This window comes from Neodiprion virginianus, chromosome 4 (genome assembly GCF_021901495.1).
Source record: "Neodiprion virginianus isolate iyNeoVirg1 chromosome 4, iyNeoVirg1.1, whole genome shotgun sequence".
NCBI classification, from domain to species: domain Eukaryota; kingdom Metazoa; phylum Arthropoda; class Insecta; order Hymenoptera; family Diprionidae; genus Neodiprion; species Neodiprion virginianus.
Window position 1 is genome coordinate 14,200,833 of NC_060880.1, and position 25,726 is coordinate 14,226,558.

The 25,726-nt window shown below is 35.6% G+C and overlaps 4 protein-coding genes across 10 annotated transcripts; 3 read left to right on the forward strand and 1 right to left on the reverse strand.

The window, feature by feature from the left end:
- Window positions 1–221: 221 nt before the first annotated feature.
- LOC124303913 (integral membrane protein GPR155) lies at window positions 222–5,521 on the forward strand. Of its 2 annotated transcripts, none has more exons than XM_046761740.1 (10): window positions 222–873; window positions 1,213–1,375; window positions 1,449–1,738; window positions 2,044–2,855; window positions 2,994–3,061; window positions 3,182–3,328; window positions 3,391–3,533; window positions 3,628–3,790; window positions 3,888–4,077; window positions 4,172–5,521. In XM_046761740.1, the coding sequence occupies exons 2-10, from the start codon at window positions 1,293–1,295 to the stop codon at window positions 4,670–4,672; spliced, it is 2,397 nt and encodes a 798-aa protein (XP_046617696.1). In that variant the 5' UTR covers window positions 222–873; window positions 1,213–1,292; the 3' UTR covers window positions 4,673–5,521. The 2 variants fall into 2 exon arrangements, with proteins under 2 accessions (XP_046617696.1, XP_046617697.1); XM_046761741.1 differs by lacking the exon at window positions 222–873 and adding an exon at window positions 911–1,074.
- On the reverse strand, window positions 4,968–7,131 carry LOC124303920 (elongator complex protein 5). Its single transcript, XM_046761763.1, has 2 exons — window positions 6,869–7,131; window positions 4,968–6,712 (listed from the first exon to the last, which is right to left on the reverse strand). Exons 1-2 carry the CDS (start codon window positions 6,927–6,929, stop codon window positions 5,913–5,915), a joined length of 861 nt encoding a protein of 286 aa, XP_046617719.1. The 5' UTR covers window positions 6,930–7,131; the 3' UTR covers window positions 4,968–5,912.
- Window positions 7,132–7,203: 72 nt separating this feature from the next.
- LOC124303917 (protein Malvolio) lies at window positions 7,204–13,424 on the forward strand. Of its 6 annotated transcripts, none has more exons than XM_046761751.1 (11): window positions 7,204–7,514; window positions 8,795–8,997; window positions 10,090–10,212; window positions 10,312–10,538; window positions 10,677–10,815; window positions 11,062–11,217; window positions 11,309–11,467; window positions 11,585–11,635; window positions 12,173–12,555; window positions 12,639–12,849; window positions 12,969–13,424. In XM_046761751.1, the coding sequence occupies exons 1-11, from the start codon at window positions 7,418–7,420 to the stop codon at window positions 13,047–13,049; spliced, it is 1,830 nt and encodes a 609-aa protein (XP_046617707.1). In that variant the 5' UTR covers window positions 7,204–7,417; the 3' UTR covers window positions 13,050–13,424. The 6 variants fall into 6 exon arrangements, with proteins under 6 accessions (XP_046617707.1, XP_046617711.1, XP_046617708.1 ...); XM_046761755.1 differs by lacking the exon at window positions 7,204–7,514 and adding an exon at window positions 7,521–7,684; XM_046761752.1 differs by lacking the exon at window positions 7,204–7,514 and adding an exon at window positions 7,763–7,825.
- A 3,172-nt stretch (window positions 13,425–16,596) lies between these two features.
- LOC124303919 (ceramide synthase 6) lies at window positions 16,597–24,761 on the forward strand. The gene is made up of 7 exons (XM_046761762.1): window positions 16,597–17,086; window positions 18,762–18,879; window positions 18,973–19,085; window positions 19,215–19,545; window positions 19,629–19,747; window positions 19,839–19,983; window positions 20,097–24,761. Exons 1-7 carry the CDS (start codon window positions 16,908–16,910, stop codon window positions 20,220–20,222), a joined length of 1,131 nt encoding a protein of 376 aa, XP_046617718.1. The 5' UTR covers window positions 16,597–16,907; the 3' UTR covers window positions 20,223–24,761.
- The last annotated feature ends 965 nt before the right edge of the window (window positions 24,762–25,726 follow it).

Below are 25,726 nucleotides of genomic sequence, written 5' to 3' on the forward strand. Positions count from 1 at the left end.
GCACCTGCGCCGTTGCGTATGCCCCACCAAACCTCCCCGTTCCTTATAATCAAATCGGTCCTTTATCGACCAAACAACGCGTATTAATGCAAATAAAAACTCCAGGGGAGAGAGCCTCAAGTTCTACGTTGATTGCGAACTCTGGACGATTAATTCGTGTATCGCGTGTCGTCGATTCTCGCATTGCTCGTTAGGCCGCATTTTGTTTAGTTCATTTGGATATACACTGTATTGACTGTATTTATCGACCAAGTTTTAGGAGTATTTTTTAGTCACTTTAAAATTCTATATTTTTTAGAGGTATGATTTATGTATATAAATAGTCAACACGTCCAGTGGAGTTTCCGAGTAACTGCCAACTCCTAAAAGAGCCAGGCCGGTTCTCTAAAGGTTGAATGGCTTATTGTTAAATCAAATTAATCGAACATTTGAATTTCCCGCGATCATAGACTGTAGACGTGTGACGCGCAACTTTAAACGGCATCACGAAGAGGGCGTCCACATCAATTTAACTGCGTAAATGTAGCAGACGAATTAACTCGTGTACCTTTTTCAGTTTGCCAAATGGGCGATCAATCTGTTAGAGATACCACGGGATGTTGAGAATATCACGTTGTACATGTGATAAAAAAATTTTCTGTTTATGGGCTTTCAACTTATCATTTCACTTGTGCGGAAATGAAAGTAGAGCTGCATGGAATTCCGTAGTTTAAAATGGCCCCCACCATAAGTGAATCGGTTTAAGTTGGAGACGTTCCGTTCGCTCCATTTCACAACTTTCAAAACAATCACAATGTGTCACAATTATGCCTGACCTTCGAAAAGAAATGTCAATGTCAAACAATTTTTGACGTCAAAATAGCCACTTTCCAGGTGAATAAAACAGTTACACACTTTGTTCTCAGTTCATTAGATTGTTTGTTCTGATTTTGTAACATAGATTTCAAGAATTCTACTAAACTTTGATGGTTGCTTTCAATTATTTTTTTACTGTAATTACACTTCTTATGTAATCAAGAGTGCCACCAAATGATTGATGGTAATTAATGCGATACCTTCGATGATTCTCAAGAGGTAACTTAGATATTATCATCATCCATGCGATGACAACTGTCGCATGATTATTATACTAGTATATTTGCTTATAAAGAGATGGATATTTTGTTGATAAAAATGTATTATTCTTACTTTAGCGCCATTTGTTTTTGATAGGCTGTTGCTGCCCAGTTGCAGCTTACATGCCAATGCTCATTTGACGGCATCCAAAGTGAGTTCCTTGTAACTTCGATAAAATGACCGATCCACTAACGACCAATTCAGCAACCGACAATTTGTACCTAGCGCTGTTGCAATGTTTTGCAGTCATATTATGCGGGTGAGATTATTCATAAAAGTACTTGCTAATATTTATATCACTTAAATCACATTATATTCTCGTTATTTCTCAGATACATTGCTGGGAGATCTGGAATAATTACAAAATCGGAATCAAAGGGTTTGAATACATTTGTTGGAACATTTTCACTTCCTGCTTTGATATTTACTTCTTTGGCTCAGCTGGATCTTGAACAAGTCAACTGGAAGTTCTTGATGGCTGTGACCTTAGCCAAGGCTAGCGTATTCACAGCCGTCCTTGTAATTACTCTGCTTATTTCTCGACCGATTAACCCTGGGCGGGCAGCTCTCTTTGCTATTTTCGCTACCCAAAGTAACGACTTTGCAATTGGCTATCCCATGAGTAAGTTGGCAAATATTCAACCTAGTTTAACAAAATGATAATCTGTATTCATTGATGCAGTCGCAAGGATACACCAGTTGATTATACAGATAATTTTATTGCACGATCATCTATCCACCACTATCATAAGAAAAACACTCTTAATGTGTTATTGTTCAAAAGTAGAATCAACATTTCTTCCAATTCTTATTTATAACATTCAATTACATTATACGATGTCATGTTCCACAGTATTGCGAGGAATATGTTTAACAATTTTCTGTACCTTTATCAAACAATGAATTTAATATTACGTTTTATTTCAGTTAATGCCTTGTATGGCCAAATTCACTCCGAATATGCCGCGTATTTATACCTGATGGCTCCGATATCTTTGGCGATCTTGAATCCAATTGGCTTCATTCTGTTGGAGATAAATAAGCGGCGACCCGAGGAGCGAAGATTCAGTTGGTTTTTGCTGAAATCAACAGCCAAAGGAATAGCTTTCAACCCAATCCTCGTCATGACTGTACTTGGAATCTTAGGAAATTTTTTGTGTAGTCACAAAATCCCATCAGCTCTGCAAGTCATTTTGAAAGTATTCGGTGACGCTTTCGCAGCCAGTGCACTTTTCCTCCTAGGTCTGATGATGGTGGGAAAAGTCCATACACTAAAAGGCCGTGCTCTTGTTATTCCTGGGATATTAATATCTGTCAAACTACTGGCCCTACCACTGGTTATCAGAGAATCCGTGAATCTGCTCAGTCCTGGTGAAAATGCAACAGATACTCGAGATTTGAGTACATTTGGATTTTTATATGGAACTCTGCCAACAGCCCCGGCATTATTCGTCTTCACACTGCGATATAGTATCGATATCGACCTAATTGCCTCTGCAATGGTAGCTTGCACGTTTCTCTCAGCGCCACTGATGTTCGTTTCGGCAAAAATGATCGATGCCATCAGTGCGGATCATACTCCTGCAGATTATGTTCGAGAACTGAGCGCGTTTGCCCTGGATGCCAGTGCTGTTTCCACAGCCGCGTGCTGCTGGCTTCTCATCTGCTTTTTTATCTTTGAGGGAAAGAAATACAAGCGCGTAACACACAGAATCACTGTCTGTCTTGTCGTTTCTCAGGTATTCAAAGAAAAAATTTCGAAGTGTTTTTTAATCAACCAATAGATTCACCCGGTAGCTTTCAACTGATTCTTTTCTCTTGGGTGTCGTATTGCTGACCAGAACAGCAACCGTAACTTGTTTTGTCATCCGTTTCAGCTGATAACATCAATCGGTGTTATAATTTGGTCACAAATGGGTTCACCGAGTACAGTATCTCGTTTATGGTAATAATCCAATAACGTTCAATGTATGGTTTGACCAAAGTCAACGTTGTCACATTTATTCCTTAAGAATTGGTAAGTCACTACTAAAATTCAAGTCTTTTTTTTCTGCCCAATGTCCAGGTACGTTCAATTCCTGATGATAACTGGAGGGGTCTATACCAGTAGATTATGGACGGCTGTACTAGCAGCAACGCTTCTGTTTCTAAGCAGTAGATCACTGTCCTTTGTATCGCAACTGCAGAAATGGGTTCTGCCAATTGGTTGGGGGTAAGAGCAATTTTTTACCAGCTTTGAGAGAAAGTAAAATTATATTAAGATTCAACTCGTAGCTTGCCGATTCTAATCGTCAGCCTCATGGCTATGCTGATAACCCCATCTGGAAAGGATGCATTCGATATGGGGAGCCCGAACTTCCAGATGGGTAAAATTCAGGCTGCGATATCAGTTTTCTTGATCGTCTTTTGCTTCGTTGGTAAGTTAGTACTTCATCTCGTTTGGAAAATGACAAAAACTTTGCAAATGCATAAAAAGATTCACTCTACTACAACTTCTATATAACAATTTAGTAACATTGGGCTGCCTGGTGCTGCAACAAAGATATCAGAGGAGATTAATGCCGCCTGGATACTCCAGCCTTACTCCATCTCTTTCAACAACCAACGGTGTAAACACGCCACGCAACATTGTCGACGTAGAGGATCTGATGTCCCAATCAACGAATATATCTAGGTGAGATTTTATTATTGGATTGAATATGATTACCAACATATTTTCCTAGTCGTCTTTCGTCTTTTATATTCATTATATTTTAATTTTCTGAATGCAGGCACCCGTGTGAATTTGAAAATAATGGATGTTCAAACGGTACGGGGTGTGTGATGAATCGTGAAGGGGAATTAGGAGAGGGAGGTTACGATGAAAATTCAGATGACGAGCTAATAACAGAGCAACCAGCAGATACACAGATCCTACGGCACCTTGTCCTCTTGATTTTATTGCTCTGTTCCATGTTTGTTGTAAGCTACTGTCTTCATTTTTCTATTCAGTTGAAAAATTCCACGAGTTTAATGGGAACAGCCAAAACAAACTGATTCTTGTCTTTTTTCTCAGGGCCTGGCTCTGTCTATCGGTAGACTTGTGATGGAGCAATTATCCGGAATCTATGCAGAGCTCGCGTTTTTGGACGTGGCTCTAAACTTTGGGCAGTCCTTGATAGCCTTTGTGATATTTGGCTTGGATCCAGGCATAAGTGTTTTGGGCAAATGGATAAAAAAGCTCTGCGAAATGTGCCCAAGGGCGGAGACTCTGCAGTTGCCTGATGAGGAGTCTTTGACGGATGAAGTGAGAGCTGTACGCGAGCAATTTGCTCAGTCTCACTTAGCAGAATGTCGTACACGGATCGCAGCATGCCGAAGACGTTTGCTACGCGTCTACAGAGGAGTTTTCACTGGTACCGATCTTGTGGATTGGTTATTAGAAGCTGGACTGGTGTCTGATCGCCCTGCAGCTGTGATGTATGGAAGATGCCTTCTTGATGCCAGGGTACTGTGCCATGTAGATGGGACCGAGCATTTTCACGATAGTAACTTATTATATACCTTCTCCACGTAGTTTTCTAGCCAAATTTCACTCGGTTGGTGTCAATATTGCCGTTTATTTCTCAGGTAGTAGACGTGCTTCTCGTCTATCAATGGTTTTAACGTTACGTTTTATTATAGAACATTGAATTATGAAGTTCAGCTTTAATGTGCTTTGAAACAAAAGACAGGTGATAATGAAAGTATAATGCTAAGTATTGTCATATTCTATATACCCGATCTCGGAAAACGTGAGATTGAAGGTAGCACAATTTACTGTTCGATCAATGTATTCCCTGATCTTTCAACTTTATTTTTCGCAAAGCATAGTTTGAAAGCCAGAAACTACTCTTTGCGCACACCAGTTCCTTTTAAACTACTGCTAGCTCTATAGAATATTTTTAAAATGACGAGTAGATCTTCGTATAACACGTACGCGCTTGACGTATGAATATATTTTTATTCTATTGCGTGGAGTTACTTAACTAGGACTAACAGTTTTACTCTATTACATGAAATTTTTAATCAGCTACAAAACGAAAGAATCGCACAATTGTTTGGTCTGAATATCCTGCTTAATTGATACTGTAACTGCGTAAATTCGGTGTTAATCTTTAGCATACGATTTCTTCATCAGGCCAACGAATTTTTATAACCACCATTCTATGAAGTAGAATGAAATGGAAATATTTTCTATGAAATGAGACATTTTTTAATGTAGCCAATTTATTAGACAAATAATATTTACTATCTCTGCATGTGTCTTCCACAGCACAGCTATTTTCAAATACAGAACAATTTACAATTGATGTTATTTGTAGAATGTTAATAATGTATATCTTTAAACAAAATAAAGCTTGTTAGTTTTCGTTTTACGATTTAATTTATGTCCATATATTCACGACAGTACGTGATATTGTTATGTTGTGTTATCTTAGGATCTCTCGGCTTTCTCTTATGATAACTCGAATATTAGCAGCAGGGAGAAAAAGGTTGTTATATCGATGTGGTACAATAATTGACTGCAAAGTACTTTAACTGTTTAGCCAATATAACATTTGGCCTACTTTACAATTACAGAGCAATGCACCAAATGAATAGAGAATTTTATAGCTTATATAATTTATTTAATTTAAATTTGTACCAATCAATAGTAAATATATGATGGATGTAAGCTATATTTAACCTTCAGTTTTCCTATCTATCCCACCTAGCATGAAATGTATTACTTGAGGATAAAGATTTAATCGAACGAAGCCTGAAGTTCTCGTTGTTCAAAAGTCTAAATCATTGTCAGGATCTTCTTCATCCAAATCGTCAATTTCATCAGGTTCATAATGGATTTTGGATTCGTTCGATGAAGCAGCTGACAAGGTATATGGCAGAGGAGTAGCATTTCTCTGCTCCATTTCTCGGGCGTTCATCTCAATCCTAAACGAGGCTTGAATTTTGTCCGAAGGTTTGGACTGAACTACAGATGTCTTCTGGGCACTTTTGTGACCAACCATTTCAGTTTGAATCTCATACGAGCTGATATTTTGCTCGACAATTTCAGCTTGGTGTAAAATACCGCCACCAGATTTACAGTGAGACGTCAAAGCTTTGTATGATAAATTGCCACCTAGTTTCAAGCTGGCGACAGATTCCAGACGTACATAGCTAGTTCCCAAAGTTTTGATACTCGGTATTTTGTGCCACACAAAATCCCTTTGATAAATGCAAACCACTAGCGTTACCCTCGTGCTCAGCTTAGATAAAAACCTACATGTTTCGGCAAGGCTTTTGTAGAGAAGCAGCGAACTAAGGCTGTCAAGAACAACCGTTGATGTTTGCTTAAAGGAATCTACTCTCACTATTTCCCACAACTTTTTATCACTATAAGGGTCAATTTCGTTCAAACCAAAAGTGTAATAGTCGTGGACTTCGATTTCATCTCCTCTCAAAGAGTTGGCGTAGATTCTGCTAGAACTTTTCGGCCCAGAGAAACGAAGGACATTAATTTCTCTGCCATCTTTTTCTTTCCAAATTGGTACCCAAGCTGTGATCAATGACTCTGCATACTTGGCTTCGCTATCTGAAAATATATATTTGCCCACCTATTAATTTATATTTCACCATTAATCGATTAAGCCAATCTAAGATTTATGTACTACATACAGACATACTAGGTCGTTTTTCATCAGGTTAGGTTAGGTTGGATTTCAGATGGAACAGTAAGACTGCTGTTTACCTTCGTCGACGACAATTATTCTGGCTCCGTCGAGAGTCGGCAGCGTTGTGAGAAGAGACATTTTACCTTATTAGTATGGAAATGCTCTCAAATATCAGGTCAAATATCAACACCATCTGACTACTTCGACTTTCGATATCTACGAACGGCATCAGTCGAGTTTTCGCCGAAAACTGCACACCATCTGGGGTTGCGAAAATGTTGTACATAGGTACATGCGTACATCTTGTCTGCATTTGAACACCAAGCTCTACTGTCTGGCCGTACGTTCGCTTACAACTCCAAAACCACAGATCCGATTTTCATTATTATTATTATTGTTTTTATAGATGGCTAGATCTGGGCATGTTTTAAGCTATATTTCGTTATAACCGGATTTATAACGGTTTGGTGATATAACGATATTTGCAAACCAAGTCGAATCGGAACGACACACTTATAAATGCGACCGTTACCTACACTCTTGACAATAAAAGAAAGTTATAATATGGTTATAATTAAGAGTTATCAAGGTCTTGATGAGCTCTACAAAAAAGTTCACGAGAGTATATGGCTGTCTTTACAGTTTTGCCACAAGAAGCTATTGAAAATATCCGCGGGCGGATCCGCCAGAGGCTGATAACACTTATGCATGTTGAGATGCAGAGTAAGGTGTCGTCATAACTCATATGACGCTGAGTCACTGACCACCCTACAGATGTACTGACCACAACAATGCTTCTTATCAGTCTAATCAATCACTTTTTGCAACAGCACAGAAACTGGTACTAACATTACCGAAAGTGATAGGACCTCCAAGGCCTCGATCCGAAATGGGTAAAAAATACATCCAGCATCTTATAACATGAAATCAGTATTGTGGAGTCCCTGTATCACCCTCGTAGTTTTACCATTTATAATCCTGCAACAAATCCGGAGATAGTATGAATCACCGTCACCGATCAATTGCCAACTGGCGTAAACATTTATGTTCAAATTTTCACAGCATCATTCATAGTTATACACCTATAGAATCTGCATAAATTATTTTATGTGGTGGAAATTCACGGTAATAACAGTAGCGCGACGTAGCTTCTAACCTCTAAGTATCCTGCGTCTAGATTCTTATTCAGATTTCCGTATTTTTATCCTGAACAGTAGGGAGGATTTTTTAATTGTAAAATCTCATCATGTTGTGCACCTTCGAACGGGCCTCCAGCATTCTCATAAAGCTCTGGCTGTGCTTACTATTAGGAGCAACGACAAGGAGATGTAGCAAAAGAAGTGGGAGTGATATGATGATAATTTGATCAGTCCGCAGGTCTGATTTTTTATTTGTTTTATTTTTACACAAGCCACATGCCCACTACACGTGCATATCCATATTGTACATACATTGTACCAGACACGGAAAGTAGTTATGATTATTGAACATTGGTCTCAACGTATGGGGGAATTCTTTGCTCAGTCAATCGTTCAAATTACCTGACATACCAAATAACTGCCTCATTGTACCTCGGTCTCTCGTCAGGTTCATTTCTCTCGAGGACTGAGTTAAACTGATATACATATATCTTTTTGTTACTTAAAACGTAAGTCAACGACACTTCAAGACAAGCCTTTCGTTCTTTGCTTACTTTTGTCATTACACTCTTTCGCATAATACCTACTGGCATATATTACAGCAATGGACTCCATCACTCGTTACTATTCGAGCTAACTACGCATTTTTGTAAATAACTAAATTAGCCAAATTGTTTCTTTCATTATAATTACGCATTCAAGACAGTAGACTTGTTTTTCAAATACGAAAAATCATGTTGCGCATATGATCTTCGAATGGTCGCTTGAATCACAGGTTGTAATATATGAATGTCACACACATTTTAATCCAGGCTATGATCATAATATTGCCATTGTTTTCCTTATTATTTCAAATATTTTCAGATTCTGATACTGTGCCAATTATGGATCCGACAGTGGAACTGTCCAACATGGATTCTTCCAACACAAGGCAAAACACGGTTGAAAACTCAAGGATGAGGAATTCCCTCGAAGGGATTAAGTCGTCAGAAAATACAATGCTTTCCAAAACCACCATACAAACTTATACCGACGAAGAACAAATTGACGTACCAGATATTACCGAGGTAACTTCTTTTATGCTTACCAATGTTAGTTATATCCTAGGACTTGATGGAAAGCGAGCCATTTGTTTCATTCAGATTTATTCGTCCCTTCACAGAGTTTATGAAATTCTAATGCAATAAATTTTGAGTATCACAATATTTCAAATCTTGCAAAAAGTCTAAGTTATGGAGGTAAAAGATCAAAAAAATTAATTAAATCTCCAAGAAAATATTTAATTGTTGATTAATAATAACAATCTCTCTGAGGTTGATCACGTATGTAATTTTATCAAAGAACTCAAGTCAATAGTTAATAGTGTTATCAGGCACGTAGCACTTAAAATACAACAACCTCAGATTGCTGTACTCGAAGATGTACTTGTAAATGTTAAAATGTATTGATAAATAATTATTAGTGGCCTGTTTCATTGACGCAGGCACATACAATTTTTTTTTTTTTTAATCCTTTTTTATTTTATCAATCTATCAAGGATCAGCAGCAAAATGTAAGTATTGCAGAAAAGCAGAGCTAGCAATTAATTTTTTTTTTTCTGTAGTAACTTTGCGCCATCATAAAAGGTATAAAAACTCACTGGGAATGATCAGGAGAAATATTGTATAAGAAATAGTAAAGTTCACAAAATTCACCAGTAATTATGTGATTATCAGAGCGAGATAAAACTATTTGAACTCATCGAATAGTGATAATTAATTTACGCAATTATGCTAGATGTAAAAAGTTTATATTGTTCAATAAATCAATCAATTGGAAGCCTTATCTACTTCCTATCAAATCAGAAAATTCGAATCAGATAAACTAATACTCTGTGTAATCGTTTGATCGAACCTCCAGGTGCGGATTTCATAAATTTGTATTTTTTTCTTTATCTATGGAAGATAAAGATACGAATCTTGTAATAAAAGTGAACATTCATCTTCTAATAATGGTAACTGATAGAATCTGAAAGTTACGATTCAGGCAAATGTGTACCATGTGTCTTATATTTTTGTCTAGTTCTTAATTACAGCAAATGGTCTTCTAGTTCTGCCCTCCGTTCGTTATCGAATGTAATATTCATTGCCGTTTCTATATTCCTTCAATTTTAATTACAGGGACACTTCAGCTTTAGAAAACTATGGGCGTTCACTGGGCCCGGATTTTTAATGTCCATTGCATACCTCGACCCTGGAAATATCGAATCAGATTTACAGGCTGGAGTCGCAGCAAGTTACAAAGTAATTCACAAAATTTTCAATCAGATTTAAAAACGATTCGTTTACTAAGGAAAATATTTATGGAAATAAATATATCCAATTAAACCATCTAATTTTCAGCTATTATGGGTCTTGTTAAGCGCGAACATTCTCAGTCTTATCATGCAAAGACTGAGTGCCAGGCTTGGAGTAGTAACTGGAATACATCTAGCAGAGATGTGTTATATGCAATACAAAACTGTTCCACGATTCATGCTGTGGATTATGGTGGAAATTGCCATCATAGGTAGCGATATGCAGGAAGTTATAGGCACAGCAATTGCTTTGTATCTGCTCTCCAACAAAGCGTAAGCTTTGATTTAAACATCGAGTTTTATTAGATTTATCCTTTATGACATTATAATAAACGCGATTTGAAATACAGCGGGATTTTATTTATGCCAATTACAAATGGTCAAATATTTGAAAGTTATATATTATTTCAGGATACCGCTATGGGGAGGAGTCTTGATAACGATAGTGGATACTTTCACGTTTCTATTTTTAGATAAGTATGGATTGCGAAAGCTGGAGTTTTTTTTTGGATTTCTTATTACTGTAATGGCAATCACATTTGGATATGAGGTAAAGTATATGCTTTAACCACAAAACGGTTATTATTTGTAAGATCTGTATGCACAATAAGCTCTCATATAGAGATTATTCGAAGGGGTTGTCATTTAAGAGTGCGTTTTGATTTATCAAAATAAAATAATTTCATCGCAATGATGTGTGTTTGATGAAACGTTATTGTTAACGTGAAAAAGGTTTTCTAATCTCATCCTTAGGGGAGTTGTAAAAGCTTTTTAAACGCACTTTATTTGATTTCAGTACATTGTGACCTCACCTCCACAAAGTGAAGTAGTTGCCGGACTGTTTACACCGTGGTGTAAGAATTGTGACAACGATGCAATAACACAGGCAGTCGGAATCGTTGGAGCAGTTATAATGCCTCATAATCTTTATCTTCACAGTGCTCTCGTTAAGGTGAATGAATTAGGCATCTACATAGTGGTATTCAATGTCCCCAAACGTATCTTCATTAATAATTGATATCAATGTCTGTTTCTGTTCCCAGTCAAGAAAAATCGACCGAACAAAAAAGGTTCAAGTGCAAGATGCAAACATGTACTTCTTCACCGAAGCCTGCATTGCATTGTTTGTTTCATTTATAATAAACATATTCGTCGTCTCTGTGTTCGCGTATGGGCTTTTCGATAAATCAAATAAGGACGTGGTATGTATTTCATAAATATAAACTCGTAATCAAGTAAAATATAGTTTTACCTGGTATATTCATAAGATTTAGCGCATGGGAAAATTTACGTCAATAACCATTTTAATTATCTTTCAGTATACCATGTGCTACGAAAACAACTTCACCCTGGGAATAGAAACATTTGAGGTGAGAGGACGATCAATAAATTTGCAAGTACAGAGTTTTGATTGAGATACATTTTGTAGGGCACATTCGCAAGCCATTGACTCGATGGTCCTATGTAAAATTATGCCTCTCATCCTGTAGATAACGAAATTACCCGATTCAGTGCAAAAGCAGTTATGGAAATGTAAATCTTCAGATCGTAGAAAAGTGCCGTCGCGTTGAAAGAAAGAACGAAAATCCTTTAAGAAATAACAGGTTTCTTCCCGCGTTATTGGTAAATTTTATCGGGTGTTACAAGAAGATCTCCATGTTCTCATAAAGTCATTACATTAAGCAGTTGTTCGGATATTGATGGACTTGAAATGATAAGACCATTTGAATGAGTTGACTAGATTAAATTGATGTGTAATTATTATTTTTTTTCTCTACTCTTATCAGAATAATTACTTGCGTGTTATCAAATTATCATTTTCTGAGATCGGTACGTGCAGATTTGAAGCAACTGATGGGATAAGTACTTATTAATTGATACTGATTGTGCTCATAATATGTCTTTAGAACAATACCAATGATGTCGAAGCTGATCTCTATCATGGTGGCATATACTTGGGTTGTCAGTTTGGCGCTGCTGCTATGTATATCTGGGGCATAGGAATTTTGGCATCTGGTCAATCATCGACGATGACTGGCACGTATGCTGGTCAATTTGCAATGGAAGGATTTTTGAACCTGCAATGGCCAAGGTGGAAGCGAGTCTTGGTTACTCGTGTAATTGCAATCATTCCTACGCTGGCTGTAGCTTTTAGGGCAAACATCTATAACCTCAGTACAATGAACGAATTATTAAATGCTGTGATGAGCTTGCAATTGCCGTTTGCTGTATTGCCGACCATAGGATTTACGAGTAGTTTGCAAATAATGGGAGATTTCAAAAACGGATTGTGAGTAAAGGGGTGATTTTGCACTGGTATATCTTGCTTTTTTTTTCTCAAATTTCTACATAATTTTTTTTCCTTTTCAACAGCACAAACAAAATCATCTCTTGCGCTTTAGGTGTCGTAGTCTTTGCTGTGAATATTTACTTTGTCATCGATACAGTAGAAGAACGAGTGACAAAGCATTGGGCAGTATTACTTTTAATTGCAATCTATGCCATTTTCTATGTACTGTTTTGTATGTACCTCATTGTACATACAGCTATCCAAATGGGTGCAACTCGATTGACCGAAAACGCGGTATGTATAACTAGACAAGTGACCATTCACTATTCGAAGCATTATTTCGAACTTCTCATGAGTGAAAAACATTGACTTCATGTATGCTTAATACGATAACAATTTTATTATTTATGCAGTTTATCATCAAGTATGTAGGCCATCCACGAGATGTTAATCCTGAATCATCCAGTCCAGTGCCTTACACAATGCAAGGATGAAGACTTGTCCACTTTCGTACTAGTAACAAAATCGAAGGGCCTAAAGAATTTGTACAATTATTTCTTACAAAGTATCGTGGAAATCAGGATGTAATATATTTTCTGAGATACAGTGAAAATAGAAAAAAACTTGCATAGATAGGAACGTCCGACTATTGGTTATTAATATTTATTATAGGTTCTTAATTATTTTCTAAAGTTTTACATCATTTCCATACACATATATGTATGGGAATTTATGTCACATAAGAAATTTGTAAACTAGTGGACTACACAAATTCAGTCACCATATTCACGCAGCTCATTAAAAATATGCTACTGTTTTTATAATCTGCAATGTGTAATTTTTGTAAGCAAATTGTAAAAATATATATTCTGTCCGTACAAAAATGTATATTTAAACAAAGGTACTTACTAGGTTGAAACACACGAGAATATACAGATATTTTATAGATACCTCATCTTAATTTAAAATTTTGTCATTAGACGACAATCTCTGACGAACGGAATACGCGTGCGGGAATGTAACTTAACCAATGTATCAAGAACGTACTTAAGACATGCATGCTTACATATAATTCATTCTCATTACGTTGGCTGAGGATGCCTTGGATTATTTTTCGCAACAGTTTGCCGGTTCTGGACTGATATATAGTTGGCCTGCGACCTACAAATTTCTTGAAAATTTTTGTGCCAAAAAATTGCAATTGCTCTGTATTTTCTATTATTCACTCCCACGCGTTTTCGAGAAAATCGAAAAAAACGAAAATGCATATTCGGGAGCAATTTGGGGGCATACAACTTTTTAAGAAATTTGAAGGTCGCAGACCAACTTCACATAGATCAGTTTTGTTGCATATTACCAAACTGTTCCGATTGCTTTTGTACGCGGGCCAAATACCTTATTCCTGGATTGATTTTTGCCATTCTTGCACTCAAGCGCTAGTCTTCCTTTATTCAATATGACCATATATTCCGAAGGAGACAAGTATTTTACATAGGCAGTGCTTTTTATTTAAGTCCCGATAAACTAAATAGTATTAATATTTATTTCATACTTTTGAATATTCAGCCTCGTCTGATAGCTTCATTCGATCCCAAGATACGTACCCTTCGATTTTCAGTTTGATCCTGGGGACTTGGTTTGTCGAAGCGAGTTTCGAAGTTCCTCATAATATCGAACCACATTAGTTTAACAATAAGTAGTTTCTAAAGCAAGACTCTGATTATTTTGAACGGTTTTCCATTTAACTCTTCAACTACGGCAAAGGTCTGTAAAATTTAAAAAAAATCAAAAAATACGACTTTCAACCTATTGCTGATCAAATGTTAACTTCAGAATCGTGTCTCAAAAAAGAGCAATGGTTGTTGGAAGCAGAAAACTCTTGAAGCTTCAGAAAGGTTTTACAACCTTTCCTCTACGTTTTTTTGACAGAGATATCGTACTTTAAAGCCTGCACGTGTCCAAAGTTCTTGCATCGACCTTTGACGCATTCATTCGAGCGATAAACTGTTCGTCATGAAACCATCCGTAAATAATTGACAAGGATTTGGTTACAAATAATCCGAAAAATCCATCCTTAGGTGATATCAGTCGTTAGTTTCTTATATCCAATTAAAAAGTGTAATTAATTAACACCACTTTTTAAAACATTTTTATTAGTCAAACAAAAGATCGACGTGCTTTGAATTACGGTCAATTGTTGTTAATTTACTTTACATCGGTGAAACCTTATTTTGGTATAATACTATATTTATCAACAACGTTTTTTGTCTATGTATATTTGGATTGCATGTTCCAACAATCGGATCGATACTGTAACTTCTATCTCTCGGACTTTCAACATTTAAGTAGTATAATTATTCACTGAATTGGTCGATGAATGATTTTCGTTGACGTTTATTCATAATAATTCATAAATTTCACCTCCTCAGTACTACAACACTCGGTAAACTTTCAATTTTCGTCCTGAACGACGGAATTGCAAGTCATATCATTATTACTATACGGAGAAACTTCTTGTAAAAAAAATTTCCGTAGCGACTGGTAATTTGTGGACACTGCATACATTTTGACAATATCTCTTGACGGAAATAGGAAAAGATAATTATTTTGTCATGAACATCATCATAAAAATATGAATGTTTCCTATAATTCCGACTAAAAAATATCGTCAAAGTTTACGGGGTATCCGCAAATTACCAGTCAGTATGGGAATTCTTTTTACAAAAAGATGCTCGATAATAATATAGTTCACTTTCTTTAAGAAATAAAATTCAAAAATTACCCACTACCTCACAGGCAAAATTCAGGCATTGAAATTATTACACAAATGTATCCCCTGGGTAATATTATTATTAGGAATTACCGGAAAAGTACTGGTATTCTGGGTAAAATAGTATCGACTTTGTCGAGAATACCTATTCTCAAACTCGAAATTCCTAATAATCAACACGGGTACTACCACAAGTCTACATATAATAAAGCGGATAGATATGGTCATATCTTAAACCTGTGTCACTTGGTAATAACTTTCTGTGTTTGGAGGTCAGCGCACAGAGTCGCAATCTAACTAGGTAGTACCGGACTCGATATTGCTGAATTAGGCTCAAATGAATTTAGGCGTCCTCACGGGGTTGTATGAAAATTTCAGCCTGTCGTTCGTCATTCCATAAGCATAATAATATTCGACTCTGCTTTATTTGAGTGCACGTGACGAGCGATGGTAACATCAGTTCTTGTCGCCCCCACGTATTGACCGTTTGCCGAATTGGGTTGCGCGTGCACGGAAGGACACAGAGGGGGCCGCTTGACGATGCATTTATCAAGTCGATTTTTGATTTCGTAAAGTCCCAAAATGTTAGCAGTCTTCAGATATCTTTAGTCAACGGTCAACGATTTCGTATTTTTAGCTGGAGTTTTTCAAAGCACGGTCCATGGAGACTAGAGGTAAGGAGTCCGAACGCAATGCTAGCCAAATGGTCGGTGAAAGTGATGAACGATCCGCGAAATGTATCCGCCTGGCAGCGCTACCACTGCGGGCTCCGTCAGCGCGGTGATTTTGAATCGTCGATCCTCACGTGTGCATCCTATTCGTAACCAGACGCTGGTATCGATTACGGATACATACCGAATTACAAGATCTTTCATCGCTTTCGCGAACAACTTTTTGACGATTCCGCCATATGTGTTGGACTCCTTTACTCTAGTCTCCATGGCACGGTCTTACAACAGGTCTAGAAACTCGGTTAAAATTTCAGTGGTCGGGGTGTCCTCTTATTGAAGCACCGATCATTTCGCCTAGTGACCACGAGTATCGCTGCGATAGATGGATGCTTCAATAAGAGTACATACCCCCACCACGGGAGTTTCTAGACCTGTATGTAAGACCGTGTTTCAAAGTCTTTCATCGTTGTACAATTCCGCCGTTCCGTTTCCGTCCATGCCGACGGTGTTGCACTCTGTCGGCTGCATCGAAGAATACAGAGGTGCGGTATGTGTATGTATATATATGTGCAGTCGATGGTGTCTAGACGATTGATTCGATTCATGGACGTCGAACAGCTACGTAACGGCTTGGTAACGGCCATCGCCACCCTACAAGTTAGGTATGCGTCAGTGTGAAATGTGGTGAAGTAGTGGTTCTGCGAGGCGAGAAATTTCTGGGCGTCGTAAGGCTAAGCAGCAAGAGTGTGTTGCAATAAGGAGGGACTTGCCGCACGTAAAAATACACGTCGCGGTTCGTTCAATGCCGCATTCTGCCTAAGTACACTATAAAGGAGCGATACTGCCCGGCGCGAGTTTAACCTCAACTCTAGTACTCTATAGAAGTGCAAAAACAGTTTTCACACAACACGATGGAGATCCTGCAAAATATTTCAGCGGGATTTTGGTCCCCTGACATTTGGTTGCCGCCGAACACGACGTGGGCCGATCTCACGCCCACCGCAGACAACAACTTCCTAGATTACAGACACTTGATTTTCCCCATAATAATGTCCATCGGTATGCTGGGCTTGCGATACGTCCTCGAACGGTATGCATTTATCAACATAATCATGGTTATTAAAACGAGTCTGTTTTCCCTACGTGGGCAAAACCGTCGGATCCTTGGCTCAGATCTAGGATTATTATTGATGCCTTGACGGTTGCGCTGTCTTCCCACCACGTGTATCACGCCCGCGATTATTGGTTTCGGTTTACGGCCGGTGATCGTGCCCACGTACAATATTAATTATCTAACAAAGTTGCCTTTGTTTTTCATCACGCTTACCGTCCCGCCTACTTAATGTCAATAAACAACGGTAAGGTTAATCCGTACACTCAGAGATACATGGAATATCTCAGCAATAATATTTACCTCACGAAACTCAATTTACCTCGTTTTTTCATTCCCTATCCTTTTATCTTCATCACACCGATACTCTTACCAACTTACCATTTTTAATTGAGCATATCACACTTTGTTTGACTTCTCGTCTATCAACTTTGATTTATCTATCACCTATGACCTGCGATATGCATCCCAGATGTGAAACTTGATTTTTCATAACAAGATTCAAGGACTTTGGTGTTTATCACATATTTTTTATCTTGCTTACTGCTCGTATTACTACCTGTAATTGGTTTTCAATTCATTCCTTTTCCGTCATTAACGTCCACAGTTGGAAAACAATAAATTCAGAGAGAGAGAGAGAGAGAGGTGGATTTAATCTCTCGATATTCATTAGAACTTATCGTTTTGAGTTTAATACGCAAAAACATGTTAATGACTTTTATGATGTTCCGGTTAGATTATGCCACTACTAATTAGTTTTCATATTTTCCTGTATATTCAATTTTTCTTCCACCTTTAAGCCTTTTCCAATGTTTCAAAAAATCCAATGTCAACTATTGACAATGGAACATGAATATCCGAGAGCAATTATGTAGCATTAGACAATGACTGCTAATGTAGTAACACAATAGCTTGAACATGCTGTTTTCTCCGTTACATTGGCTATACACACCTACTTGTAAAAGGCAAAAAACAGTTATACGCCTTGAGTTGAGCAATTAGTATGCGACTAACGTACACACTGCTATCAGGTGCAGCATAGAAAGTAAAGGAAGAAAACTCCGTTACATCACACAACAGTTTAGCTCCTGATATCGCAAAAGCAATACTAACGATTCTTTTCATAGTAGCCAAATTTTCTCAAGTACTTTTCGTACCATGATAATTTTTTATATATTTGCTGTTTGGATGAGGCATTTCTTGAATTCTCGTTACAAAGAATTTCATTTGTCTCTATAATATCCTACAGATATTGCGAATATTCCATGCTAGTAAACCCATGTTTAAATACCATTGAAAGAAAAAAAAAAATATGTAATTTTCCTGTGGTATTTGGTTGACCAGTGTCGAAACTCATAACCACAATTAAAGTATACCGTGGATATCGGTCATTCAAGGTAAAAGGTAACAGGTGAGTAGTAATATAAGAATCTAGACAATGCCAGTTTTAGTCTCCCCCCACAGATGCATGTTCATTCATCCAAATCATCTAGGTTTTGATGACATTAAAGTTGAGTTATTAATTGTAGATTTCACTTTATTTTATTTGTTTGTTGATGTTGATTCAGTGTCAGAAAAGAAATTGTCTTGATTTGACAAAAAAAAAAATTGAGTTTACCACTTTTATAATCTTTCCATTCTCGTTTCGTTATAGGTTCTGGTTTGCTCCGTTTGGCAAATCGCTAGGCATAAAAAATACAAGACCAAAGAAAGCTTCACCGAATGTGATATTAGAAAAAGCTTACACCGGAAAGAAGATAAAACACAAGCAGGTGAGATAATCACTTGCACTTTGTTATTCCATCTGTAATATTGTTTCTTAACGTGCAGTAATTCGTAATGAGTAATAATGTCTGCATTTGAAGGTGCTCGCCTTAGCAAAACAGCTAGACTGGTCTGAGCGACAAGTTGAAAGGTGGTTGAGACTCCGCAGATCCCAAGACAAGCCTTCGACGTTGACAAAATTCTGCGAAAATAGGTCGGAAGTATTTTTTTTTTTTTGTTCATCAGAACTTAATACCTATAACAAATTGGCACTGTAGTTGAATGAAGAAAAAAATGGTTGATTTTTCATTATTTTATAGATGTGTGAACTTTTGTTTTCTAGCTGGAGATGCTTGTACTACACTTATTCTTTTACTTTCGGTCTGACTATATTGTGGGACAAGCCCTGGCTATGGGAAATAAAAAATTGCTATTACAATTACCCCTTTCATCCCGTCACTAGCGATGTATGGTGGTACTACATGGTCTCAATGGCGTTTTACTGGTCGCTAAGTTTCTCGCAGTTCTTTGACGTCAAACGAAAAGATTTTTGGCAAATGTTCATTCATCATATTGCCACTATAATCCTCATGTGCTTTTCATGGATCGGAAACTTGACCAGAATTGGTTCTCTAGTCCTATTGGTGCACGACTGCGCTGATATATTCTTAGAAGTAAGATATTATTATTTCTAATAGTAGTAAAGTAAGATATTGACAACATTAACTAATTTTTCACTTGTCTCACGTCATTTCAGGCAGCAAAAATGGCAAAGTATGCTAACTACCAAAAATTATGTGATTTCATATTTGTTATCTTCACCATCCTCTGGATTGTTACAAGAATGGGTGTTTATCCATTCTGGATTATTTACAGGTAAATTCTTCACCAGTGTCATCTAATTGTTAAATTTGTTTTTAATCACAACTCACTGAAATATATACATTGTGTATTACTTATCTTACAGCACAACGATAGAAGCACCAAAAATTGTGCCTATGTTCCCTGCGTATTTCATATTTAACGCGTTGCTAAGTTTATTACTTGTACTGCACGCGATATGGACATGGCTGATTTTGAAAATCGCGTACAACGCATTTTACGCTGGACAGGTTTGTAGCGGTCAAATTTTATTTTACAAAATTCTGCAAAATTCTTTTCATTGCTCACTATAAACCTGAGTTTTCTCGCTGTTCTTGAAGAGTGATTGTTGAATTTTATATAGATGGAAGGTGATATACGGAGCAGTAGTAGCGAAGACATATCAGATTCCCTGATGAATTCTTCCACCACAAACAACTCGAACGAACCTCAAAAAGTAAAAGTAAATCAAAGGGAAAAGCAGCATTAAAAAGAACAAACATTATGATTACAGAGAAAAGGAGCTGTAATCGAGTGTTTGTATGACTTTTTGAAAATTACAATGATGCAAAATACAATACGTGAACTCGTGATAATGTAGATTTAAAAAATGCCAGCTTATCTAATGGCAGGAGCGTCTGAACTACATCTCATTGCATTTATTGTATATCTAGGTACAAAGAGAGGGTAAAATTTAACTACATTTTTATATTCATAGTTCATGATGAAGTGATGCGGTAAAAAAAAATCAAACACTTTTTTCCTAAAGAAGCTGGAAATTATTTATTTATATTAATAAATATAAGGCAAAAACAAAAGAAATATTTACTCCTGGCACGAGCTGACCCAAAGAAAATTAATATTCGCTCATTTTATATTACTTAAATTTTTAATAAAAATGTTTGTTCTTTTTTAGCATGAAATATTTTATTTTCAATGTTAAAAAATGGCGTAACACAGTTCTTAACTCTCTAATCACACAATTTTTCTCTTTCCAATCTTCCCACATTCAAATTACCTCAAAGTACAAAAAATAAACTATCCCTGTAAAGGTAAACCTTGACATTTTTTTTTTTCACTCTTTCCATCAACTTAGACAGGCATTAAAATAAAATCCATCATTTCTTACTTTAAATATTACCTAAGTATTCGTATGTATAGCACAGTATGAGATATATGTATAAAATTAATTGCTTACAGTAAAATTGAACAATTTAAATCCAATACTCCTAATTCTATATTTGTATTTCAGAATTCTTTCTCAGAAATGTCGAGCTACGAACAAATCTATGCAGCTGCATAGATATACTAAATTATTTTTAAAGTGTAAACTGATTAAGTAATTGGAAAAACTCTGACATTGGCATTTAAATGTAGATAAGATCAGCAAAAAGAAAAAAGAAAGTAGTGAGGCTTGTAAAATGGTATTATTAATTTTAATGAACATATATGTATCGCAAATAACTCCGTTGTTTATGATCTACTGTTATAATTTTGTAATTGGATATCAGGAAAGCAATGCTTTGTGAAATCCATTTACCCTCCAACTTGTAGAATAAACATGAGATAAAAAAAGTATTTATAAACGCGTAGGTACAACTCAATCAATATGTGGGAAAAAAAGGACGTGTATATAAGTAGGTAATACTTACGAACAAATATATCTTCTTGTCCAGCTTGGTTATCAATTTTGATTGAAAGTAGCCAAGATTTCAAAATCTTGCTACGTAATCATTATTCAATTAGTCAAGTGTACGTTAGTATTCATTAATACGACGAGTAATAAATAAAGTGGGGGAAGTGGGGAAAACAATCGGACAAAAAGTTTCCCAAACAATTTCAAAGCTACTGTAAAACGTTATATTTGAATAACTTTTAGGGTATTACCGGGGACTTGTTCTAGCTTGAAGTAAAATGATTCGTTTCATCTTTGCTTATCACCGGGTAATGCCAGGACGTGTTGTAGCAATTATGTTTAGGAATACATATACAGAGCCTTGCAATAACCGGAATCTTTGAAAGGTGTCGTTAATTTTGAGTGCATACAGAATATCAAAATAATTTCCCTTACTATCTGCATATTTGAAAATTTTCGGCCGTTCAAATTCAAATTAGCCGTCCCAGTTTACAATGCTTCAAATGTAAGATTACAAAGTTATCGCGACTATACTATGTTTTCCCGCTTGATATAACGCTTGTTGAATCGCTTAGTCGTTGAGTTATATTTCAAATTTACAAAGTTATATCATTAATAATTAGGAATGCAGAACAAAAAAGTATAAGTTGATTTATACATTATAGTATGCACGACTGCTTTGTTCAAAGTTCCCTAAAAGAACATTATGTTATATTACCCATAATAATAATAATTATAATATATCACAATGTAAAACAAAATACTTTTATCGCACAGCTAGATGTAACACACAAGCTGTATACAATATATCGACATTTACCTATATAACAATAATACATTATAGAAGACTACAAAACATTTTTGTACATCAAAAAGTTTATTCCAATGAGAATTAAAGAAACAATTTTGTCCGTGCAAAATGACGAAGATAAAATAATAATGATAATAATAATAACAACAGAACATTAAAAGCCTCAAAAAAAATAAATCCACGATGCCTCATTACCTTTGCGATCAAATTTATACCAGCAACCGTGAAGATAATCGAATAATTGTGGAGAATGAGACTGGAATAGAGGAATGCTGTAAAAATTTTGCAGGTACGTAAAACGAAGAACCAAACAACCGCGGGTTGATTTTTTGAAGAATAAATTGCAGTAGTGCAATAGTCAATCAAATATATATTTCTTGTCTAAATATCTCTAAAAGTGTTGTATACATCGAAAAAAAATGATTAAGGTTTATTCAGATATTTTATAATAATTATTACGTACATTATTATGTATAGAATTGTATTAATGATTAAATTTTACTGTTACTAAAATATTACTACGTAATAATAATAATAATGTTAATATTATAAATTTGCAACCGTAATACATACATATATACAAATAATATGGAGTATACTCCGATCTAAAATTCATTTCCTGTTTATTATCGTTACAAGTTTTGTATAATTTACTTCCATACTTTTTTGCCCGCGGAATCATTACAAACCTTTCAAAATCTGTAATATAATATAATGCACCTATCTACTATATTCGTTTTTTTAATTTTCAAGTTTATCGACAATGAAAAAAAAACGCGAATATATATCCCTTCAACTTTACCTTGTTCATTTTTCTTTTTCGTCTAAATACTATTATCGAATTATTAATAACATCAATGCGTAATAACATATTATCATGTCTGTGCACAAACGGGTAACAATCACAGTATTATTTCTTAAATCGTTCATATAATAATGCATTATTACTTACAGAGTTACTCATTTTATTTATTAATATATATATGCATGCGTGTGTGCGTGTGTGTACACACACACGCACACATATAATATATATATCATGATTTACATTATTTTATACACTACATATGCGAGTTAAAATACGGTAAGGCCTCGTACAACTACGGCTTGAATATTTTTAAAACATTTCTTTCATAAAAAGGGTCTGAATTGTTTGTGGAAATTTCTGTTAAGAGGAAAGAAACGCAGTTTAAGAATGAATCCTGTCCGCTTAAAGTCGACGATAGTTAATTATTAAAAAATAACAAAAATATATTACTATAAAACCCTCCTATGTATAATACTTGCAATAGGTTTACAAAAGATTTTCGGTTTCTATAACATCTCTTTTATACTTCATCGAAGTATGGTGGAATAATATTAATAATAATATTAATAGGATTAGTTTTCTTTAAAAACTATCAATAGAAATCAGAGCTAGGCAATGCAATCGCACCAGTCTCGACGTAGCTTTAATTTGCATCTATGAAAAATTCATTGGTTGATTAATCAATGCTTAAAAAAATTCATTTTCATTTGAACAATTGGTATTCTTCACTCGTCGAATAGATATTGTTGAATGCGTTGTATAATATTCCCAGACAAGTTTGGATATTTGAAAAATTTCTCTTCTATCAATCGCTATGCTGTTTAACATCGATTATTCCCTGTAGGCACTTGTTAAATATTTGCCAGTAATGAAACGATGAATTATCATTAAAAGAGTGTCAGGCTGACCAGATTTTTAACTTCGAGCTACTGTTTCTAGCATCTCTAATCCATTTTGGCGTGTGTTAAGAATCGATAGATACGTTTTAATAATGAAGAGTCTCGACTGAAATGTGATATGTTTCGATACCGTTTCATTATATTCTCCTTTTCACTCTCTATCATTGTATTTACCTACGCACAAAAATAATATGTTATTAATAATTTACAATTAATTTGCAATTGCACTATTGTGATAATCGTTTAGTGTTGAATTTATTTCGGAAATATGAACAACGGACAGCGCTAATGATTGACTTGAAAAATTTACTCTTGATAAAAGTCATGTGGTTGGTGAAAACATTTCTATTTCTATTCATAATATGCACGATTTTCAGCTAGTACTAGCAGGCTGCATCTTCATGCTCTTAGCTCTGCGTTAAGGAAAAATATTCACCACTTCGATATTATTAACTCTTAGAAAAGAAACAAAAAAAGAGAGAAAGGAATCAAAATTCGATAATATATATGTATTATATATATGTTACAATCGTATAAAATTACGCTAAACCTATAATAGTATATGTATATTAAAGTTGATAAAATTTCATAAAACTCTATATGTAGATATATCTTCTTTTTTTTTAAAATAATCCTCTTCTATTCACTACATCCACGTTTCCATAATTTGTCCTTCTCTTACTTTTATTAATTCTCTGGGTCAGACATCAGAGCAACCAGATCTATGTACATTTAAAATTGATCAATCGATTAATCTTCTTGTTTGTCGACACTTTGCTCATACACATTCCATGAGAAGAGCTCGCCATACCAGTGAAAAAATTGCACTTGACTATTCTATTGTGAGACACAAGTCTTATTCTCATGCGTCTGTATCTTTTACCAAAAATTACGGCGCCGGATAATTGTAGTATTCTTTCTCTCTTTTGAAATAATTAATAATTTAATTATGTCATCATATCAATTCATTAATTAATCTGCTTATTGTTTTCATCTACAGCGAGCGAATCCATGAATAATAATCATAGTAATCGCATGTATTAAAAATATTCAGGCCTCTGTCCTATTAAATTAATTATTTGTTAATCAACAAACATAAAAATGAATTCTTTTAAATAACATGTTCATTTAAGGGATCGTCTCAGTGTGAAATTTTCAAAAAATTGTTTTTTTTTTTTTTGCATTATCGTATAGTATACACTGTTCTAAACATTCTCTCAAATTTTTAAATCGAAAGTCAAATTATTACGGTCGCTACAGCGTTTCTTGTAGAAAGGGAACGGGTTTTCTACCTGCGCGAGTACTAAGGTGCTTAGGTTCTATAACCTTGCAGAATAAACTGTCCAAGCATTTCAGTTCGTTTTTAACATCCACCATGGATAGACGTACGAGAGAAACCCCCAAGAAAAAAATCAAGACCTGGCATCGCCGATTGATCGTAAGTAAACGATTTATATAAACTTTTCCAACTTCAATCTTTAAACGCGTTTTTCTCAGAATGGTGTTTTTCAAAACGGTTTCCACTCTCAAAGGAAGAGTTTTAAAGATATCTAGTTCCAATTTCGGGAGAACATTTTAAACGTCATTCTTTATCGCGCTATGGAAGCTTTTTTTTTTTTTTTGAAAACTTCCTATTTTTTTTTACGAAAAACTATCGAAAAAAGGGCCACATTCGACACTTTTTGTTCAAACCACCGCCATTTTGTCAAATTTGAAAAAAGAAAAAAAACCGTCCATAGCGCGATAGCGACTTTCCTACAGATCAATAATCTTTTTGAAATTTTTTTTTCAGATCAAAATTGCGGCCGTCATCATGGAAACCGTGCAGCACCTTTTTTTT

Excerpts from the sequence above, each read along its gene's own strand:
- LOC124303913 (XM_046761740.1), top strand. The coding sequence starts at position 1,293 with ATGACCGATCCACTAACGACCAATTCAGCAACCGACAATTTGTACCTA. Across the intron at positions 1,739-2,043 it reads TGCAATTGGCTATCCCATGA|TTAATGCCTTGTATGGCCAA; the intron begins GTAAGTTGGCAA and ends GTTTTATTTCAG. Across the intron at positions 3,062-3,181 it reads AGTACAGTATCTCGTTTATG|GTACGTTCAATTCCTGATGA; the intron begins GTAATAATCCAA and ends CCCAATGTCCAG.
- LOC124303919 (XM_046761762.1), top strand. The coding sequence starts at position 16,908 with ATGGAGATCCTGCAAAATATTTCAGCGGGATTTTGGTCCCCTGACATT. Across the intron at positions 18,880-18,972 it reads AGAAGATAAAACACAAGCAG|GTGCTCGCCTTAGCAAAACA; the intron begins GTGAGATAATCA and ends CTGCATTTGAAG. Across the intron at positions 19,984-20,096 it reads ACGCATTTTACGCTGGACAG|ATGGAAGGTGATATACGGAG; the intron begins GTTTGTAGCGGT and ends AATTTTATATAG.
- LOC124303917 (XM_046761751.1), top strand. The coding sequence starts at position 7,418 with ATGGCTGTCTTTACAGTTTTGCCACAAGAAGCTATTGAAAATATCCGC. Across the intron at positions 11,218-11,308 it reads TTCACAGTGCTCTCGTTAAG|TCAAGAAAAATCGACCGAAC; the intron begins GTGAATGAATTA and ends TTCTGTTCCCAG. Across the intron at positions 11,636-12,172 it reads TGGGAATAGAAACATTTGAG|AACAATACCAATGATGTCGA; the intron begins GTGAGAGGACGA and ends ATATGTCTTTAG.
- LOC124303920 (XM_046761763.1), bottom strand. The coding sequence starts at position 6,929 with ATGTCTCTTCTCACAACGCTGCCGACTCTCGACGGAGCCAGAATAATT. Across the intron at positions 6,713-6,868 it reads AATAATTGTCGTCGACGAAG|ATAGCGAAGCCAAGTATGCA; the intron begins GTAAACAGCAGT and ends ATATATTTTCAG.